This window comes from Monopterus albus, unplaced genomic scaffold (assembly GCF_001952655.1).
Source record: "Monopterus albus unplaced genomic scaffold, M_albus_1.0 scaffold250.1, whole genome shotgun sequence".
Taxonomy (NCBI): Eukaryota; Metazoa; Chordata; class Actinopteri; order Synbranchiformes; family Synbranchidae; genus Monopterus; species Monopterus albus.
The window spans coordinates 334,497-356,998 of record NW_018128130.1 but is presented as its reverse complement, the minus strand read 5'-3'; the positions used below and the strand labels follow the sequence as shown (position 1 = coordinate 356,998).

Below are 22,502 nucleotides of genomic sequence, written 5' to 3'. Positions count from 1 at the left end.
GAAAATTTAAGGGGGTCTGAATACTTGTATATTAAACTGTATATCAATGTTCAAAACCAATATTTACCCTTCTGGTCATAATCATGTTCTATTTAAGTATATCTACCATGTTTTTTCTTCGTATGTGGAGTATTTAGAATAGAATAGAGGGTAATCAAATCAAAGTGTTCATTGTCATGTGCACAGTAAGGAAACGTGTTTCCCTGTACAATGAAATTCTTACTTTGCTGTCCACAATGAATGCCAAACAATACAAAGTGAAATATGAGGTAGATAAATAGTACACAAAATCTAAAGGCATTTAAAAACAGCAAGAGGAAACAAATATAATAAAGAGAGAATGTATGCTACATTTGAGCAGTGTGTGCAATAGGCAGCAGTGAACGTGCAATTATGCATGTGCAAACTTGGAATCTAAGCAGTATAGGTGGAATTACAAGAAGTAAGTCCTGATTGTATGCTCCTGTCAGCTGTTTAGGAGTGTGATCGCAGTTGGAAAGAAAAGGTTTTTCAGTCTAGAAGTCCTGCATTTCACATGTAATAGACTTGCATCTTCATTCAAAGCTGGAGGTTTGAGGATTGTAAACGGATGGACCAAACGTGTGACATTTTTGCACCATTAAGAATTGCTCCCTGTTGTAATAAAAAATTTTTCTTTGTGTTCAGGAGGTGCGTGACTCTCGGCGTCGACAGGAGCAGAGAATAGTGGAGGTAGACTCTGGAGTCAGACAGGACTATGAGTTCAAACTGGCACAAGCTCTGCAGGTATGTTTTTTGGGGGCGGTGAATTTGTCTGTGGTGCCTTTATGTTTTTAAACGTCTTAATCATTTGATTTGGTGCTGACTGTATTCATGTTAGCCAATTGTTTTCAGAATTCAAGCTAATTCAAATGAATGAATTTGACTTTTTCTGTCCACAATAACATGATTAAGTGCAAATAAGGACCCATGATAGCCTGCCAATTCAACTTAATCTTTGATGTTAGAGACAGGAAGCATTCAACTGTAACATCAGCGAAAAAGAATGCAAATATAGGGTTGATTCAGTTGTATGTATGCAAATGTGTGGATAAATTCTGTACTTGGTTCATTTTTTAAGTGAAAAGAAGTAAATAAACCTCTGCAGCACGCAGACATTAAAATGAGACTTTCTTGAAATGCACTAAAAAAAAACAGAAGAAAATGAAAAAACAATTGTGATGCTTACTCTTTGGCAGATATCACAGCTTGTAAGCACTTATAGTGAGTCTTTCTTGATTTAGGAATTTTCACCCACTCTTCCTTGCAAAGTAGTTTATGGGGGATTTTGAACTATGCTTTGGATCATTGTCTTGGCCTTTTTCACTTTGTTGACTAACTACATGACATTTGCATCAGGAATTTGCTGATATTTAGAGGAATCCATTCTTCTCTCTGTGCAATTTTTACTGTGCCATTGGCTGCTACACAACCCCTAAGAATGAGAAAGGCTCACTGTTGAGGTTTGACTGTATTTGTGTTGTTTATTTTCTTTTTCTTAAAAAAATTTAAACAAAAAGGAGCAAAAATAATAATCAGGATGACATAAGAGGCTCATTTTACTGTCTGATACTATTTGAGGGTTGGTTTGTTTGTTTGTTTTTTTGCTCCAAATATACAAACTTTTTTTTAAAGGGGTATGAGCAGGGGAGAATTTATTTGAAAATTGTCATTGATCAGATATGTGTGATCCCACCAGGACTTAAGGAGGCAACATGATGAGCAAGTCTGTCTTTATAAGGAAGAACTAGAGCACACCTTCCAGGCCAAGGTGAGAAACAAATAATTTGTTCTTTGTCATTTCATGCTCTGATTCTCACTCCTAGTCTGTCTTGGTCTCTGTCTAGTTGGATAATGCCAAGATGTCCTCAGAGATTAATGACAAGGCAATGAGCACAGTCAGGGAGGAGCTGCAGGAGTCCCGTATCAGAATAGAAAACCTTGGATATCAACTGAATGCCTTGCAGAAACAGGTACTGCTTTAATTCCACCTGTACACACAAATTAGGGACCTTGCCATTCATCTTCATGAATTGCATTGCTAATGAACTTAACTGATTATATTGGTCATATATGTGTGTTTGAAGTTGGCTACCTCAGAGGATCGTATTAGAGAGCTGGAAGAAATTCTGTCAGCAGAGCGAGACAAGCACCACCGTGACATCGAAGGAAAAGAACAAGAGATGAGTGAACTGAGAGACAGAATGAACGCTCAGCTCAGTGAATATCAGGAACTGCTGGACGTGAAGCTTGCCCTAGATATGGAGATCAATGCATACAGGAAACTGCTGGAGGGAGAGGAGCACAGGTACAACTCGTGCACACTTGCTGGCCTATGAAGTGTTCGCTGGTAACATTTCTCCATGGTGCCCTGCAACGGCAAAATATCAATTCAACCAATCAATCATTTAACCAAACACTAGAGGGACTTGCTCGTGAAGCCCGTAAAACAACGAGGCAAGTCACATTTAGGTTAAGACCAGTTCGCCCTGAATGTTTTTAGACTTGTTACACAGCAGCAGATAGAATTCCGTTCTATCAAATGTATCCCCGAACCGTGCGTAAGCAACTGGACCCAGCATTTAATTTTTTTTTGCTTGGGTCTATTTCCTTTCATGCATTTAGTTAAGTGTAATTTTCACATACAGCTGTTTAAATCACACAAATTCCATTTTATTTTCTGTTGCAAATGTTTTTGCTGGTATCTGATATCAACTCCTGATGTAACTCTGAGATTTTTGGTTTCACTTTGTCTCACCCTCTATAGCGAGCTGGGAAAAATCAGTAAAATCAGGAAATGAATCCATACGTAAAAACATGCTGATTTCTTTTAGATAACCCTACATGAAAATTATATTTGTCCAGTTGATTTCTGCTGCTGGTCAACCTGGTGAAGACAGTGTGTCCATCTGCTGTCCTTTACCTGGAATGCCATCAGATTAAGTGTAGCAATGCACAGTGAAACATGCAGCGACAGAAGAACATGTCTTGTGTTGTCCTCCAAAAAGACCATAGGTTCTGTTAACTGACAGCTCAGTCTTTTGTGTCATGGAGAGGTGGATGGCCATTAATGTGCTGGTGCTTGGTCTGCTTCTTTCAGGCTGAAGCTTTCCCCTAGCTCATCACCTCGAGTCACTGTTTCCAGGATAACAGGATCTTCCTCCTCCCGCACCTCTAAACGGAAGAGAGTGGATGTGGAATCTAAGAATCTGCCAGTGGTAGGAAGAGGAGAGGGGCAGATGCTGGTGTCAGAGGAGGCCACAGCTAGCGGAGCAGTCACAATATCACCCACTAACATGGATGGAAATGCAGTCACACTGGCCAATGATACAGAGCAGGTTTGTAAGATAGGGGAGAGAGAGAGAGAGGGAGGGAGAGTCTCCAATCAAAAAGACTGGACAGACTATGCAGATGACCAACAGGTTGTGATTAGTAGCACTGCATATTCACAAGAAACACTGAATATGAAAAGGTCGGATGTATTCCACCATGATAACAGTAAATGCTGATTATGTGAGGTAGTGTAAAAACAGATTCCCTAGATCTGCAGTGAGTTCATCAATAACATTTTGATCAGTACGTTTAGTGCCAGTAGTGAAAAGATTTTGTCCTTGCATGTTATGCTTCTTTTGTTTTTCAGGATCAGCCTTTGGGCAACTGGAGGTTGAAGAGACAGGTTGACAATGGGGAAGAAGTAATCTATAAGTTCTCCCCGAAGTTTGTCCTCAAGGCTGGACAGTCAGTCACGGTGAGACATTAAGTAGGAGATGATATGTGAAGAGGTCCTGTGTTTTTCAAGTGTTTTATTAATTTCCATTTGCTAGTATACTTTTGTATTCATCAGGGCTTAAAGTTCTCCCGTACTGTGCCGGATTTCCAACATGGGCAGATTTTAGATTTGATAATGCATATCTTTGGAAAATAATCTTGCATACTTTTTAACTGTTGCATAATTTTCACATCACTTTATTTAAATGTAAACTGTTAAGTATGAAAGTCACTGCGAAGAATCATATACAAATTATATACAGATTTTTTTTTAATGTTCTGTTAAGTCTTTTGTGTTTTAAATTTTTTTTTTTACATACATGTATTTACTTACACTGTGTTTATACAGGTGTGGTCTGCTGATGCTGGTGTGGCCCACAGTCCACCATCTGACTTGTTGTGGAAAAGCCAGGCTTCCTGGGGCACAGGAAATGACATAGTTACCTCTTTGTTCAATGCTGACGGCGAGGTAAAGACATCCATGCATGATTAATTATACCTGTTTCTTGATTTGGTATACAGAATACCATGTTTTATGCTGAATGTTATTCCTGTGTTTTTATCTTGCTTAGAGCTGAATTTGAGCTTTGCATTATGGCGTGTCTATGTTGTGTCCTGCAGGAAGTGGCCAGAAGGACTGTAACCAAAACTCAAGTTGAGGTTGAGAATGGAGAGGAAGAAGAGGAAGTGGTACAAACGGTGAGTAGACTTGTTTTTCTTGCCATATTTGCCTTTGTGTAAAGCATCCAAAAAGTTTTATTTCCCCACTTCATTTTTTTATCGCCTGTGATTAGTGTCGTGTTTTGTATTTTCCTTCTTATGCTCTATGCTTGCTCTTTATTTTTACTAAGCCCCCCCCATATGAATCCAACATCCTCATACATGCACCAGTGGTGCTGAGGGTTGCTTTACTGCTGTTCGGTTAGCTTTATGATAAATGGTATTTCTACAGTAGATATGGAACATTTTCAGACCCTTTCAGGTTTTCCTGGGGTTTCTGGGTGTCCTTAAAATATCTTTAAAAAATCTAAAATCAAATAATCTGAATTTTACACCTTAAGTCTGCATGTGCAATTTTCACTGTGCCACCAAGCATAACCCTGTCTTTAAAGGGTATGCTCTTTTTGCAGCTTTTGGAGCAACATTTTTAACAAATATGTGGGTCTGGTGTTTCATAATGAAGAAAAGTGTCACCCAGTGCAGTGGTGTGTTGAATTGAGGTTTGTGGTACAGACAAATAAGATAATCGAGTTTTGAGACTGACAGACCTTAACTGTGAGCAGAGGCAGTTCCTTGGTTTTAGTCTCTATTTGGGGATTGTTGAAAATAGTCTTAATATAGAAAATGATCAACTTCATTCCTTAAGACAACTAAGCCGGTTTATTGATTAACCTATCATTTATTTTACATTGTTGCGTCCTTCCAGCTGTAAAGAAAATATATACAACACTTGGCTAAACCGTTTTTTTGTACTGAGGGAATAATGCCACTCTGTGACTCAGTCATTGACAAGACTAGCTCCCATCGGGTAAACTAACCTAATCAAAGTCTAATGAAAAAAATAAAACATATAACTGTAACATCACTCAGTGGTCACTTTAGGTACCCAAACTAAATGTGACACCCTGAGGAAGAGGGAGAAGTTGTTGCTGGAGCCGAAATTCAAAACTAGCAGGATAGTTTGTAATAGGTGTTTAAGTTGTGCAATTTTGTTATGACTCACAACAATATCGGGTGTTCAGAGAAATCTAGTTATCTTAATCTTAAAGGTAATCCGTAAACAAACTCTGTGCATTGGCAAACAGGAAGTGAATCTGCTTGCCACAGGAACAGGAACCAGATCCACTGGTCACAGGATAGCAGCTTTTTATGTCTCTGTACTGGTGATAGCTGTACTTCTTCAACATCAGTGTCATTACTATTCTGAACTGGAAGTTAACTCATCTGACTGTACTTACCCTCCTTTTTTCTGAACACTCCTTCTTTTTAGAGCAAATCAGAGTATATAACAAACATTTGGCATATAAATTCCTAATAAAATGTTTTTGTTGAACCTTTTTCCATACAGGGCAAGATGTCATCCAGGGAATGTATCGTCATGTGAAATCATCCTGTTTTATTGATAGCTTTGACTTAGTCACATTTGTTTCCCTCTAGAGCCACTCAAATGTGATCTTATCCATTGTCTCTTCATATGGTGTTTTTATTGTTAAGATAAGAACCTTTGGACCCATTTTCATGAATCATTTCCGTAAATATGACTAACGGTGCCAGTATCTGTGGATCATGCAAAGATAATGGATCCAAACTCTCCAGCTGTGGTGTTGGAGCTGAATACTCCCACCTCTATTAATACTAATCTATATATATATTAATGATTCTTTCCATGGGCTGTTTTTCCATTCTTCCACTATAAGCATTTTGATTTCATTCTTTATAACCAGCACAACACAATGTATAGTGCAGGGGTCTCCAACCTTTTACTGCGAGAGCTACTTTGACAAAAATGAAAGTGGCTGACAGCTACTTGTTTTATATTAAGACACTAATTACATTTTGCATATATATATATTATAACTTTCAAACAGATCTCCAAACCAACTGAATAAGGTAATTGTGTAACCAGTTATCTAATATTAAGTCAATTTTTGTATCAAACATCAGTCATCACATCAGATTGAAGCTCACATGCACCTCCTTTCACAAATCAAAACCTTAAATAGATTGCATGTAGGCTACGGCTCACTATGCCATCTGCATTCATGTGTTGTAAAAACAAAGGGAAGTTGGTTGTTGTATTTCAGGCTCCTTATCAACATGAACAACAAAGGAGTTAAATTAGGTAGGTTATTTAAAAAAAAAACTCGATTGCCAACTGCCACAGTTTAATTAAAAAAATTTTTTTTACTTGTAATTCAGTCTTAACTAAATGCACAGACATGATGCACAATTTGATTGTGTTACACATTCCGAGGATATGATAATCTCAGATGTCTAATGGAAATAAACGTTCGGAGCCTCACTTAAATCATAGAAAACAATACCCCTTGTAATGCCAGTATTTGCTTGAGTATCAAACAGTGCACTGACAGTTGGCAATACGTCACATTTAAGATAATTCATCGTTGTAACATTGTAGATAAGTCAGAAAACACAGAACAGCATGCCATGGGCTCTTTAATGCAACTTTGTCCAAAGGAGTTGCTAACATCACTGAATGGTGCAACTGATGTAAACAAACTTGACAGCAACACCACTAGTTTGACAGTTGATTGGCAAATTGTAATTTGGTGCCAAAGGGAAGTGGGACATCTACATGATTGGATTGCAGTCTGAGCAGGCTCACTGAGTGAAGTTCTGTTATATAATATTATTATGCATGAACTGTAGGCTGCTGTATATTCTCTGAGCCTTTAGGTGAGCTACTCAGAATTGGAGAGTGAGCTACTGGTAGCTTGCGAGCAACATGTTGGAGACCCCTGGTGTACTGATGTCACAGAAACCAACTAAAAGAACCTGTTATTTGAGTTCTCAAGACAAGAACATCAGCCCTATATCCATAAATATATAAAGAAGTAATAACCTTGTGTTTAGTCTTGAACAAGTAGTGAGCAGTTTTTTAAAGACCTTTCTGACAAAGACATCTTAATATTTAGCAGTGAACTGTCACTATTACCTGCAGATGCTCCAAATAGCAAGGCCAACTAAACACTTTGTTCTGACTGACAACCTCTACTGTCTGATGGCAATGATGCAAAGTACAGAATTAGTTGTCTGTGCTGTCCTTGTGTGTTCTAAAGTAGAAAGAAAATGTGCTGTGTCATGAGAAGCAGGATTTAACTGTGATCCTCCAAACTGCCCAATTAACACTAGAGCTTCAGAATAGTGATAGGAGCAGTTTTTGCAAACACTGTAACCTACTCGAAATTCTGTTTTGCTGCCTGGCAACCCTTGATTGGCCTTTGAAACTTTGGGTGCATACTAAAATCTTATCTGTATCAAATAGTATCTGTACTTAAAGCTTTGTTTTTTTTTCTGGGACACCTTAAGTGTCTTGTCGTCAACACCAAATTTCAGTCTTCTGTCTTACTGAAATTTGCCCACTGTGGGATCAATAAAGTTCTACCTACCTACCTACCTACCTACCTTACAGCCAAAACAACTTAGCTAACACAACACTCCTTTCACTGACTGAGTTCAGTGTTTCTGCTTACAACTGACCACCAACAAGCTTAAATTAAGTGGTTCTCAGACTTGCTCCAGCTGTAGTCCAGACCAGTAATAGGAACTGTGTAAATACAGGTGGAAGTATAGAATCCAAAACTGAATTCGCTCTGGTCATCATGTGATGCAAGTATCAGTGAAGTGTAGGAAACCATACTCTAGTCTGGAGTCTGAAAACTGAAAACAACAAGCTGTATGAGCTGTTGTTTGGAAATTTGATTTGATTTGATTTATTCTTTCAAGCATGTAAAGACAGTTGATATGTCAACACACATAATTTTACACATATCCAACAAATGCTAATCCAATATCAATTTGCTTATACCTAGTACATGCTTGAAGGGAGTAGGAAGAAGTCAGACTTATCCAGTCCTACCCCATGAATACAGCAGACAAGAAGGATCTAATGGTACTTACTGATCTCTGGTCAGGTTCAGGTGATGAGCCCTTCTCTGCAATTCTTCTCCTGTAAGACAGAGTCCAGAATTATTTCTGAAAAACAGTTGCTATTTTTAAAAACATATCATCATGTTTAATGTTAATATCATAAAGCACAGACCACACAATTCCTCCTGAACTCCACATTTTTAAAACCTAAATTCCTTAGATTTCTCTAGATCTTACAGTGATACTTCTCTGTCAGCAACAAAGTGCATTTAAATTACGATTTTACTACATATCATCTCATAATACTGAGGAATAGTGAGAGTGATGAGTACATGAACTTATTCTTCAGGTGGCACAACAAAATCCATTGCGACCAACATTGGGGTTTGCTAAATCTACTGTATGGCAACTGTGTCAAGTTTCACTTTTCTGTAGTATATGAAACAAGATCTGAAATTCATTCATATGACTCAAGTGCCTATTTTGAGACGTACTGAATCGAAGAGTAATATATGATGTGTCGCTACCAAACTATTAACCTCTGTAGCAAATCACTTGCCTCATTCCGTACGTGGGTCATACTTGTTGTTGGTTCCTGCTAATTGTTAGTTCCAACGCTCATCTGCCCTCACAGATATCAATATACCTGCATGTTTCTTCATACAGCTGAGGGTCCAGCGACCCTATGAAGGGGTCGCTGGACCCTCAGCGTCCCCTTCATACTCTCCTTGTCCTTTACAAGTTCCCCCAAAATGTTGACCTTCACTGGCTATCTGAAATTCTCCACCTCTCAGGCTGTTTAATTTATGTTGGTGCATCAAAATGTAATATTATATATTAATTCTAAAGTTTCCTATAATACAACTATACATATATTAAATTTAACCCTATAATGCCATTTGACCGTCCGTCCATTATCTATACTGCATATCTGCCAGAGGGTCACGGGCTGGAGCCAATCCAGGCTGACATTGAGTGGTGAGAGGTAACACCATTTGTATGATGTTCAGTTCAGTGTTGCTGTCAAGGACATGACTGTCATCAACAACACTGCTGAATGTGCTACAAATGTTAAGTCTCAAAAACAGTACCTGATGAAGGTGGTTGTGAAGCATCGTAACCGGATTCCCTCAGTTTCAAAACCTTTGAACTGAATAGGACTGCATAGTTAAGAGGTTTCGTTGTGTTAAAAATATTGAGTGGTGTATAATGACTGTATGGTTACTGATCTCATGTCAGACTGCAAATAAGTGGTTTAATTGGACATGTAAAAATTGATCCATGCATTCTCTTTAGTAATTGGCACAAGATTTTGCTGTGACTCACATTGAATCCATTTTGGACCACCCTATCCCTCATGCATCTGCTGTATGAAAGGGGCATTTTGTTGCTATGTAATGGTACCGTTGTCACCAGATTTTATCAGCTGGCTTGTTTCTCCTTGAGTCATGCAAAGCAACACTGCTGCTCTTAAAACACTGAGTGGCTAAAATGTTTGTTACAACAGGTGGAGGTGGGTTTGGTGCATTGATTCCCTGTTGAGCAACTGAAATAATATAATTAAAAGGACTTGTAAGTCTGACATATTAAACTGACTGCTTCTGTTTTAAGTACACAAGTGGTTTAAGTTAACAGTGGACTTCTCCATCTCTATGTCGTCTGCATCATCTCTTGCAATACACTACATTGAGTATTGCTCTGACTCCTTGTGTACCATTTTGGGAAACCTTTTATTGTTTCTATACTGTTTTTACATTGCTAGTTTTTTTTGTTTGTTTTATTGTCTATGTAATCAATTTGTTTACATGAAATACTTCATTTATTATTTTGTGTTGAGGATTTCTGGGGTGCTTAAGGTTGGGTGTTGATGACCTAAATTTAAAAACTGATTTTTGTGATTAAATACATTTCAGAATTTTGATAAAATACTGAACATGACTCCTGTACTGTTATGCTACAAGTGAGTGCTAAGTCTTCACTGGATGCAGTGTTTCCCACAGAATTACATTCTAATTGTGGCGTTATCTTCGGGGTGGTGGGGGTGTCATGCTTTCTTAATCTTTTTAAATTAAATATAATATTGCTATAGTGATGTTCATCTGCCCTGTTCCTCCAGCACTAGCTCCCCCACAGAAGCAACATCTTGGCTGCTGCCCTCCTCCTACCTCTTTCTCTTCCTGAGCCTCTTGCTGCTTCAGTAGCACTGGTTGAAACCAATTGATAGTTGAAACATGAGCCAGACTGATCAGCTTTCCCACATTTTTCGATATTCCTCTGGACTGAGGGAGCAATGGTTCAGCATCAGCAGAGTGGGGCACGGAGGGGACTAAGCAAGTATATGTGCTACACACGGCACTACACTGAAATAAGATTTTACCTTTTTTTAAACCAAAGGTGGTGGTTAATATGGATTTGGGGCCAGCCAGCCACAAATAAATCAATGTATGGGAAACACTGCTTGATGGGTGAAGGCTATGAAAATGATTTTCTGGGTTTCATATTGGGGCGTGTGGCAAATATCAGCTTTCATCTATGAATAACTGTTGAACTTTTTTTTTTTTTTTACACAATAAATGTTTTACATATACATATTTGGTATCACTAGTGTTTTTAATGTACATAAGTGAAGTTCTCAATTTGAGCTGAAGAATGTTCATTTCAAGAGCCATTGATGTTTACAGCTTGACTTTGAATCATTCACCCAAATGCTTGTCTTCTGGATGTTCAGCTGCCAGATGAGAAAACTCTGAAGCTGATCAAAGTTTTTATATGCTCATCTAATTTGGCCTCAATTACAGTATGATCACAGAAATCAAGCTTTACCAGCAATAGTGAGCGAGTGACAGGCTTTAGGTTCAAAACAAACTGAACACTGTTTTTATATAGGGCCTGAATTGAACATCAACTAAAGACAAGGCAGTAAAGCACAACTAAAAAGTGTTTGGTTTTTTTTGGCATAGGAATGGAACCTTATCCCATTTTGTGTTAGAAAACTGGATTATTATTATTACTGTATATTAGAGAATTATTTTTTTTATTTAGAGTTCATTTAATCTTGTCTCCTGATCACTGTCCTATAGGGTAAGGTCTGCATCCCACCGCAGGTTGAAAGAACCCTTAGAACAAAGTGTTACTGTAATGTTTTAAGCAGCAACGAGTGTAAAAATTTTGCAAATAAAATTTCAGCAGTATTTATTGCTCCCTCCAAAAATAACTTGTTACAACAACATTACTTTTGTTGTCACTATGGCAAAGGTTAATCTGACATTTAATATTTTTATTTGCCACGCATACACATGTCACTTAGCATCACCATAAACAATAAGCTGTCTTGGAAGATGGAAACGCTCGATGATGTTAGAGGCAGCATAACTTTCACCGCGGTGTCTCCAGACTCCTCCATGCCTGTCACGTGTTCAGTGTGAACCGGTTCGGTGCTGGGTCAGTGACCTCCATATAGCAACAGTCCCCCTGGAACCTGTGAGGTACCAGGTTGAAATCCTCATAGCGACTGTCAGACCTTACGCAGGCGCAGTGGGCCCTGGGTCCCTCCTGGTGCAGAACAACGCCCAGCCTCAGCTAATTTAGCTAGCTCGTTAGGCACGCACTCATTAAAGTTTTTTCCCGAATTACCATTATCAGCTGATGAAGATCAGCGTCATATTTCCTTCTAATGTGCCGCCTGCACCCAATTTAAACGAGTACCTCCGCCCTTGCTGCCACGCAACAAGCGGCATGCTAGCACGGAAAAATGGAACACACCGATAATTAAGACCCAAGTCGTTTCCGGGTTGAGGAAATCTGCTCGTTGCCGTGTCCAACAGCACATTATTGTTCAGAATGCTACTGGTTTTGTCTGAAGAGCATAAAGAACACCTCGCCTTCCTACCTAAGGTTGATGCCGCAGGTAAATAAGTGGTTTCTCAGCGGGTAATCAGGACTATAATACCGTGTTGGATGCTGAAAATATCCGCTTCTTACTGCTGACTGTCAGCTAAATCCTCTGACTGTAAACAGGCGAATGACCGTGTCAACAAGGTGCTATTAAAAGCATTAAATAATCTTTGACATACTGTAAACAGGCGAATGACCGTGTCAAGAAGGTGCTATTAAAAGTATTAACTAATCTTTGACACCAACATAAAGCGTTAACCTATTAAAGAGTGTGAACAATAACACTTTGGGAGTAGGCTTTACAATGGTCCCCCAGCTTGTGACTATCGCATTCACTCGAGTCACAGAGATCACCTTCCGTGAGCGTCCAAATTCAGACTTGCAGAACGTTTTAACCACGTACCGTCATATCATAATACTGACCCAATTTCTGAAGGAGTTTTTAGAATCATCATAGACTCTTCTAACAATACGGAATCAAAAATAATCCCGTCTGGTCTAGGAAAAATATTAATTTAAAAGGGAGATGGTTTACTTCCCTGAAAAGTTAAGATGGCTCTCTTTTCGTGAAAGCTGCGTATTGTTGTTGAAAATTAAGTGAAATTATTAGTGAAATTGTAGAAATAATACATTCATTAAGTATCTTTAACTTTAATTGAAATCATACAAAAATTTCAGCTCTTCACAGATACGGTAACAATACTGACATGTAAATTCAGAATGAGCAAAGCAACATAGCTAAATTATTTGAAATAAAACTTGTAAAATAATTTCATTTTACACAAGCACATCGTTGATATAAATCAGTATAAATAAAAGAATATAGAAAATAAATGACATAACACAAAAGAGAAAAAACAAACAGATTAGGGTGCTAGAAAAAGTTGTAATCAGTCACCAGGTAATCAAGATTCTGTGCAAGAGGGCTTCTAATGAATTTCAGTCAAAAACAAAAGCAGTCCACTCCACACCTGGAGGAATTTGATATATTGGCATGTACAGTACGTATGTAGTAATAATAATAATAGTAATATCACGGGTGGCATAGTGAAGTAGTCGCTTTACAGCAATAGGGTCCCTTGCTCGAGCCCCGGCCGACCTGGTGCCTGTCCTTCTGGAGTTTGCATGTTCTCCCAGTCCCTGTGTGGGTTCTCTCTGGGTACTTCAGTCCAAAGACATGCATCTTAGGAGGTGCATTCTGCTACATTTGAGCATCCTTTAGGAGATAGTACTGAAATCAAGTACCAGGAATGCGAAGTGGGAGGGAGTATGTGTGCATAGAGCAGTAACCGGTAGTGGTTAAATGTCCATGTCCTCACACCTCAACCGTTAGCATTACAAAAACCTGTGTGTAAACACACAACTGACTGCATGAGAGGGGAGCAGCCCCTCCCTCCTCTTAACAGAGACTGACATAGAGAAAATACAGTGGAAAAACACAGCAGGAAGACCGTATCGACCCTGGAGGGAAGTACAAGTTATACCCATAGTTGACACGCAGCATTTGGTTACCCCAGAAAGCTATATCTTGGATTTTCTTTAGTTTACATATATATACACATATAATATATAGCATGGTACACACACACAAGGAATTAGTTTCTGGTACAGAACCGAGGCAGCCATCTGCAGCGTCAGTTCACACCAATGGCTCTAACCATGCTCTAAATGAGCTTCACTATTGATGATGCATAATGATGTCTGTGTAACAAAATGCAAATTATAGTTAGAAAGCCATTTAGATATAGACTTGTTAATCTGTTATTACTGTCTATAAAAAACGTAAAAGAGAACCATCTACAACCTACAATCTGTACTTCTTTATTATTAGATTAGTTGAAATGTGAAAAAATAATTTAAAATCTAATTTATTGAATTTTAAACATTTTGATTTAATTTAGATTGAATCTTGTGTAGGCTATATGACATATCGGTCTTCTGTGTATAACAACTGAATGACATTAATTTTGTCTTTACATCATCATAACCCTAATTCTGAATTAAACACGGTTGTTATGTGTTCACCAAATTTACCATATGTTCCAATGTTTTCTTTTTTTTTCTTTTGTCATTAGTGGTTGCAGAGTTTGGTCGCATAGCGCTGGAGTTTTTAAGGAGAGGATCCAGTCCTAAGATCTACGAAGGAGCAGCCAGTAAGACTCTGTACTTCTCATTACATACTTATTAATGAACAGCTGACTGGTCCACTCTTCCAGCTGGCGATGTGCGCAGTAGAGGACTACTTATGGGCAATTTGGTTTAAAATGCATCAAAGACATTTCCAAACAATTTACCCTCACCTGGATTTACCCTCATAGTGTATGTACAGTATATGTTATTGTTTATAGTACTGTATTACTCTCACAGTTTGTTTCTTATGAAATTTGTATCTAGTTGTATTATTAGGTACAGCTTGCTAAAGTTAATGCAGTCTGGCACAACAACCATAATATCATATGTGGACAAAATATTAGAAACATGCCTCAGTGTAATGCAATACAAGTTGAGCAGCACCATAAGATACATCCTCCAAAATGACCATAAAGTTTAATCAGCACCTTTCTAAATTGGTTTTGACACAAAATGAACATTAGAACCTACATAAAGAGGCATGGGTTATTGGATGTTGTTGACTGTAGATTGTATTAGTTAGGTCGACCTAATAAATTGGATACTGTTTATACAGTATGTCCTGCAAAAAGCCACTGTGGCTGCAGTCATTTCAAAAAAGAGCTTCAATGAACTGCTCATCCTGCATGTTTTATTTTTCATAACAGTTTTGGTTGGTTGGTTTGTTTCATAAAACCATCATAAAAAATCATAAAACTGCCTGTTAATAACTAAAATGGATGAAGCGTACCAACCCTGTTTCTAGAATAGTTATGACATTTTCCACAATGTAATTCAAAAAAAAAAAGTGCTTGACTGGACTGCCTGCAGTCCACATCTGCCTCCTACTGAAAATGTCTGGCACGTCATGAAGAGGACGATCAGATATTGGTGACGACAGACTGCTGAGCAGCTGAAGTCTTGTATCCAGCAGGAAGGGACCAATATTCCACCAGCAAAACTGCAACAATTAGTATCCTCAGCTCCCAAATGATTTAAAAAGTGTAGTTACCAGGATCAATGATGGAACTCAGTGGTAAACAGGCCTTTGTTCCAACTTTGTTTGAGTTGCATCAAATTCTAAACTTGTTTTTTTTTACAAAATGCAATGAAGTTGCTCAGTGAAAACAATGAAAACCTCTAGTTAAGAGGTTTTAAGTTCCATATTATTGATGCTAAACTGAGTTGAATAGATGATGACTTTTCTAAATCATGCAGCTTTGATACATATGCTACTTAATTATGTACTAACAGTACCTAAAAGTAAATCCATACCACACCATTGCTTGCAGGGAAGCTGTGTGTTTCTGTGGAAATGGTGCAGCATGGAGTGGAAGGCCTGATGTTCCTGATGACAGAGAGCTCCAAACACATGGTGAATCATCCCATCTGCTTTTTTTCTTACCATAACCTCGAACCTCGATTAGATCTAAAGCTGTATGTATAGGTTAAAGATGCTCTGCCACATTTCTTTTCAGCTTGCTAAAGGGTCTAATGAGACTCAAATCAAACTCACACCATAAATCACTCCTTCCTGCTTTGCCCCTCTGGTGCTGTTTCCTGAAGCTACAGTGTGAACTGCAGATGCTTGGCTGTGACAAACTGTACAAAGGCCAGTCTCTAGTCCAAAGCTAGCGTTAGCTGACTAACGAGCCCCAGCTCTACAGCAGTAACAGAATATGAAGTAATGAGGCTGGCTACCTTTTTGTCGAAAATGCATTGACAGTATTTAGGCATGTCTTTTTTTTTTTGATGATGAGATAAACGGCAACGCTAATTCAGCTTTTAGATCACATGGTGGCACTGGGGATGTTGAACTGCACATACAACTAGAAACAGAACTTGGCTGATGGATGGTGGATAGGTAAGTTGGTGCACAGCCAAGGATGGCGGAGTTTGTGTTGTGTTACCTCTTCTGTCTGGCAGACACTGTTTGGGGCGCAGTCTGACTTGTGGCGTCTGAGAGGTCCTGCGGTTTCACCTCTAAACCAGTATGAGTATATGTTTGCATGCCCTACCGCCTTGTGATACTTGTGACATGCCAATGCTGACATTTAATCAATCACGGGTGACAGCCCTCCAAGCACCTATCCTCTTCTACTTCGAGTACCTGGAACTTGATTTAGTACTACCTCCTGAGGGGAAGCTGAAATTTAGCTCCTGGGTCTTGTCTCCAGAGCAGGTAGATGTTGGTGGAAACAAAAACAGAACCTGGAACAAGGGGTACAAGTTTATTTACGGGTCGATAAGTTCTTACAGTGGAAAAGACCTAAGAGTCTAATGGAAGGAGATGGTACAGCTCAGAGATGCCACATCCTGTCCCATTTTCACTTGACTTATTAGACAGTGTGTAAAGTTATAGTTAATGCAGATTTAATAGAACTTTTTCCCTTCACTTGTTACTTTCACACCAGACTGTGTGGCTTGTCATAGCATGAGAAGAACAGTTGTGATATTTATAATGGCTTAGTTATGTTTTGTTTACGTCCAGTACATCGAGTCATTGAGGCAGATTGCACATTACTATGGCATTTTTCACTGATGACATACTGTATCAATGTCTGGAACATTTAGAGATACTGTATATGCAATGTACTATGTAACCTGTGTAGTCAGTATTTTGCAAGATACAGTAAACAAGCTGTTCCCAGTGTCAGTGTTCTGTGTGTGTGTGTGTGTGTGTGTGTGTGTGTGTGTGTGTGACAGATCTCTGAAGTGGATTTCCTGGATTCAGTGTTGGTTCTGGGGTTTGGTGATGAGCTTAACCAGATCCTCTTACAGGTGACTTTTAATTTATTTATGTGATTGTATTATTTGACTCCACCACTATTTTGGAGAGTCCACTGCACTCCACCTGCGTTTGTTTGTTCCTGTTGCAGCTCTATGAGCAGCACCGCAGTCAGATCCGCAGCATCCTGAGTCAGCTGCCCTCTAACGTGCCTGCCTACCACAACCTGGAGTGGAGACTGGATGTACAGGTATGTGTGTGCTACGTAATGTTAAATTTATTGTTCATCTGCTGTGGATTCAAATTGATAGTGTTGTAGATAAGTGAGTATGCTTGTTATATTCTGTGTGCAGCCTTTTTATCAGAATCAGAATCAAGTTTATTGCCAAATAAGTAAAATTGAAGTTCACATTATCAGGAATTTGCCTTGGCGATTTGGTGCATACATAGACACACATAAAAACACAGACATAGCAAGTAACATATAACAATCAGTCATACAGTATCATAATATTACTAAAACCAAGTACTAAAATAAAATAATTGAAGAAAATAAAATTAAGATTAAAATAGGGTACAATAATTGAAAATACAGACTATTTACCTTCTTATATGTCTGTCTTTTTATGGTGAATTGTTTGTTCATTTAGTAGTTTTAAACAAAAACAGTGACTCACGTTCCATCAGAAATGTGTGGGCCTCCAGGTATGAAATGTGAAAAGAAGGAAGGCAAAACAAAAAACTACAGTATATAGACTGGTTTGTATTTATAACCTGTGCTTATATAAAGTCACGGCCAAAAATATTGGCAGCCCTGCATTTCTGTCAGATAACATACCACTTCTCCCAGAAAACTGTTGCAATCACAAATTCTTTGATATCCTGATGTTTATTTCTTGTGTTTGCATTGGAACAACACAAAAAAGCCAGATCTGATCCATTGCAAACAGATCTCCAGACATGGGCTGGACAGAATTGATGACACCCTCAGTTTGTGGTAGCACACCCTTTGGACAAAATAACTGAAATCAGTGAGTTTCTTCCACCTCTCACTGGAATTGTGGACCACTCCTCTTCTGTCAACTGCTCCAGGTCTCTCAGTTTTGAAGGCTTCCTTCTCCCAGCTGCTGTTCTGAGATCCCTCCACAGGAGCTATATGGAATTTAGATCTGGACTCATTGCTGGCCACTTCTGAACTCTCCAGCTGAAACTATTTCTGGTGCTTTGTGAAGTCTGCTTTGGGTCATTGTCCTGCTGTAAGACCCATGACCTCTGACAGAGACCCAACCTTCTGACACTGGGCCCTACATTGTGCCCCAGAATTCATTGGCAGTCTTCAGATTTCATAATGCCACACACACAGTCAAGACATCCAGTGGCTGAAGCAGCAAAATAACCCCAACACATCAGTGAACCTCCACCGTGTTTGACTGTAGGTACTGTGTTCTTTTCTTTGAAGGCCTCATTTCATTTTTTTTCTAAAAACAGTAGAACAATGTGCTCGACCAAAAGGCTTTATTTTAGTTTCATCTGTCCACAGGACATTCTCCCAGAAGGACTGTGGCTTCCTCAGGTCAGTTTTGACAAAGTCCAGTCTGGCTTTTCTATATCTCTGTGTCAGCAGTGGGTCCCCTGGGTCTCCTACCATAGCGTCCCTTAACGTTCAGATGACGACGGATAGTGTGATCTGACACTGTTGCACTCTGTGCGCCCAGTGGACACAGGAACAGCCAGATCTCTGGAGATGGACTTGGAGCCTTGAGACTGTCCAGGCTTTTCCACTATTGTGCTTCTCAAATCCTCAGAAAATTCTTTGCTCTTCTTTCTTCTCTCCATGCTCAGTGTGGTCCACACGATAAAAAGGTTGAGTCAACATTTCTCCATTTTAACTGGTTACCAGTGTGATTTCTATGTTGCCAGCACCTGTTGGTTGCTACAGGCAGGTTTCATTACAGATTAAAGGAGCATCACAAGCTGGAAACACAACTATTTCTGATGGTATTTAAAAGGTGTCAGTAATTCTGTCCAGTCCGTTTTTGTAGTTCTGTGTGGAATGGATCAGATTTGGCTGATTTGGACTGCTTTTTTGTTGTTCCAGTGCAAACAAGAGAAACAAACACAAGGAACCAAAGAATTTGTGATTGCAACAGTTTTCTGGGAGAACTGGTGGATTATCTGACAGAAATGCAGGGCTGCCAATATATTTGGCCATGTCTGTCATTTGTGTGTATACACACAAGATAACGTCCTCCTCATTGTGGCTCATTTTTACATTTCCAACTGCATGTTTTGGCTTTTCACATCAGCTACATAAACCTTGCGTTGCAGTCTAACAGTAGTAGTCCTAAAGACACATTTATCAATCAAACGTTGCACAGTTTCATCAGTTATCAAGAAGATTTTTTACCATAATGATTATTGGGATCATTTTATTGCCCAGCCCTACGGCTTACTGTTACCACATGATTATAACACAGACAGCACAATACACATGGGCACATTTGAGGAAATATATACATGGACATAACATAGTAAAGCTTGTTTCAGTACCTCTGTTCATCCCCCTCGTTCATGTCATGCAGTAAGACGTAGTACTTAAGCGTGTTGGGAATAAACCACTTTGGGCTGGTGTATTCTCCACTGTGCTGAATCCTGTGCTGCTCCTGGGAAAGCTTGAGGAACTGCTCCACGAGATGGACTTGGAGCCTTGAGACTGTCCAGGCTTTTCCACTATTGTGCTTCTCAAATCCTCAGAAAATTCTTTGCTCTTCTTTCTTCTCTCCATGCTCAGTGTGGTCCACACGATAAAAAGGTTGAGTCAACATTTCTCCATTTTAACTGGTTACCAGTGTGATTTCTATGTTGCCAGCACCTGTTGGTTGCTACAGGCAGGTTTCATTACAGATTAAAGGAGCATCACAAGTTGGAAACACAACTATTTCTGATGGTATTTAAAAGGTGTCAGTAATTCTGTCCAGTCCGTTTTTGTAGTTCTGTGTGGAATGGATCAGATTTGGCTGATTTGGATTTTTGTTGTTCCAGTGCAAACAAGAGAAACAAACACAAGGAACCAAAGAATTTGTGATTGCAACAGTTTTCTGGGAGAACTGGTGGATTATCTGACAGAAATGCAGGGCTGCCAATATATTTGGCCATGTTGTTTATGTTTTAGCTCTTGCTGTTGTGAAGTGTCAGATCACCACTTTTCAGAATTGAACTTCTTTTCACCTCTTTGTTTTCCGGCTTCCCTCACCCCTTCCTGCCAGTTGGCGAGCCGTTCACTCCGTCAGCAGATTGTTCCCATGCTGACGTTACGTCTGCTGCTAACCAGAGGTTGTGACAGCCACAGTGACCAGATCAGCAGGGTTTTCCAAACAGACCCCAGGACTCTCCAGCACCTTATCTCTACACTGGAGGTTGCTCTTGCAACCATGAAAACCAGTCATGCTCGGCGCATTTTACGGAATATCAAATAGCCGCCTAGTACTCTTTGTTTAACATTTGTGCCACCTGCAAAATTGCCCATTTGACTGGCAAATGGTCATCACTTTAGTGTCAATATGTGTCATAGTGTTGACTGTATTGTACATTAGGGTAGTACAGTGGCACTGATATTGTATTAAGGTGTAAGAAGCAGACAAAATGCCTTTCTTGTGGTTTGTGAGATTCAACAATGTAAAGGCAGAATGCCCTGACTTAAAGGAGTTACATTATGTCTGTCAACATTTGACTGGAAGAGTACATAACTTGGTGGTTATGCCAATGAGTGTTAAAGCCTAGCATAAGATGGACAGTCATTGCTGTTTCCACTGAGGTCTGGTGTTTATTCACTTCATGTCTACATGCTGCTTAATACTGCTCTTTGATTTGATATTTTGCAAAGGCACATCTCACATGGTGAACATCAGTGTAGGAATCGTCTCCACACATATAATGTGATTTATCTTTATGATCTTGTGTATGTGTCAGAGAGTGTACATTTAGAGGCTCTCCTAACCAAGCGTTGTGGATAAGGTCATTGCGATGCAAACTGTTCACCCAATCAAAGAAGGGGTGTTGAATTAGTGAGGGCTTATTTTTTGTCCACCCTGTTTATATTAGTTAGGTGAGGCTAGGTAACAGCCTGTATAATGTAGTACAGTTAAACAATAATATGAGTTACAGCCTCAAAATGACCATACAGCTGAATCTGCACCTCTCTGAAGCCGTTTCAGCACAAACTGAACATTTCTATGCCTGTTTTATTATACTGAATTACCGGTGTATATGAACCATATGCCACCACTGATGCTCTTTATAAATGTAGCGTTCTACTAATCAGTATTAATTTGTTAGATTATACCGTAGAAAAATGTGGCCAACAAAATTGCCAAATAAAACTAAACCACATAAAACCAAGGTTACTGTCTGCTGTCTGTGTAGGTTCATTTACTTAAATCAAATCACAACGCTAATGTAGTAAAAACTAAATCCTGAAAAGTTTTTTCCAGCACAAAGTTACTTTCTTAACTCTGGCTAACCACAAACCCTGTGTTGCAGATACATTTCGAATGCTAGCTAACAATTTAGATATAAAATACCCTGTGCGGCTGCTAATAATGTTTCCTAAATAATTTGGTTTTTGATCAAGAACAGTATGTTTGTTGGTGAAATAACATTCAGCTTTGTTTTCGTATATTTTCATTAATTTTAGTTCTTTATCCTAATTTTCTCATGTTAAAGAGCTCGAGAGATTTGAGTTGTTAATATGCTGTTAGTTATTGCAAAATCAGAATTGTAGCTGATTTCAATTTTGTACCTTTTAAAAATGTGTTGAAACCACCACAACACATAAGACCTCCCATTTCTAAAAATAAAAAAAATTTAAAAAAATGTTATTGTCATATATATGATGCTCTCTTTAATCCACTCTGGACTGCACTAGTTTTACAATTCCTTTATTCACAAATCATCATAGTTCATTGCTCACTTTCCATTATATTTCATTTCATTTTCTCTTGCTCTTGTACTGCAATTAAACAAAATAAAAGGAATATCAAATCAAACTTTATTTGTATAGCGCCAAATCACAACAAAAGTCATCTCGGGACACTTTACAGAGTAAAGTCTAGACCTTACTGTTCTCACTATTATTACAGAGGGAAAACCCAACAAATCCCCCTTGAGCAAGCACTTGGTGACAGTGGGGAGGAAAAAACTCCCTTTAACGGAAGAAACCTCCGACAGACCCCGGCTCTTGGTGGGCGGCCTTCTGCCTTGACCGGTTGGGGTGAGTGGATAGAGGAGAGAGAGAGAAGAAGAAAAGCAACAGGACACAACAATCAAACACTGATCAGGTCGATGTGGCTGGGGACTGCCCCTCAACAACATAGAG

At 39.0% G+C, this 22,502-nt stretch overlaps 2 protein-coding genes across 2 annotated transcripts in view; both read left to right on the top strand.

Moving 5' to 3' along the window:
- Window positions 1–6,594, top strand: part of lmnb2 (lamin B2) — a 13,361-nt gene extending 6,767 nt beyond the window's left edge. The window contains exons 5-13 of the mRNA XM_020620910.1: window positions 667–765; window positions 1,718–1,789; window positions 1,866–1,991; window positions 2,106–2,326; window positions 3,119–3,356; window positions 3,659–3,766; window positions 4,136–4,255; window positions 4,408–4,485; window positions 5,855–6,594. Coding sequence (XP_020476566.1) covers window positions 667–765; window positions 1,718–1,789; window positions 1,866–1,991; window positions 2,106–2,326; window positions 3,119–3,356; window positions 3,659–3,766; window positions 4,136–4,255; window positions 4,408–4,485; window positions 5,855–5,890 — 1,098 coding nt within the window. The 3' untranslated portion in view covers window positions 5,891–6,594. The remainder of the gene's footprint in view (window positions 1–666; window positions 766–1,717; window positions 1,790–1,865; window positions 1,992–2,105; window positions 2,327–3,118; window positions 3,357–3,658; window positions 3,767–4,135; window positions 4,256–4,407; window positions 4,486–5,854) is intronic.
- Window positions 6,595–11,928: 5,334 nt separating this feature from the next.
- On the top strand, window positions 11,929–21,994 carry commd2 (COMM domain containing 2). The gene is made up of 6 exons (XM_020620912.1): window positions 11,929–12,304; window positions 14,367–14,444; window positions 15,693–15,775; window positions 17,107–17,181; window positions 17,280–17,378; window positions 20,395–21,994. Exons 1-6 carry the CDS (start codon window positions 12,238–12,240, stop codon window positions 20,602–20,604), a joined length of 612 nt encoding a protein of 203 aa, XP_020476568.1. The 5' UTR covers window positions 11,929–12,237; the 3' UTR covers window positions 20,605–21,994.
- Window positions 21,995–22,502: the final 508 nt, after the last annotated feature.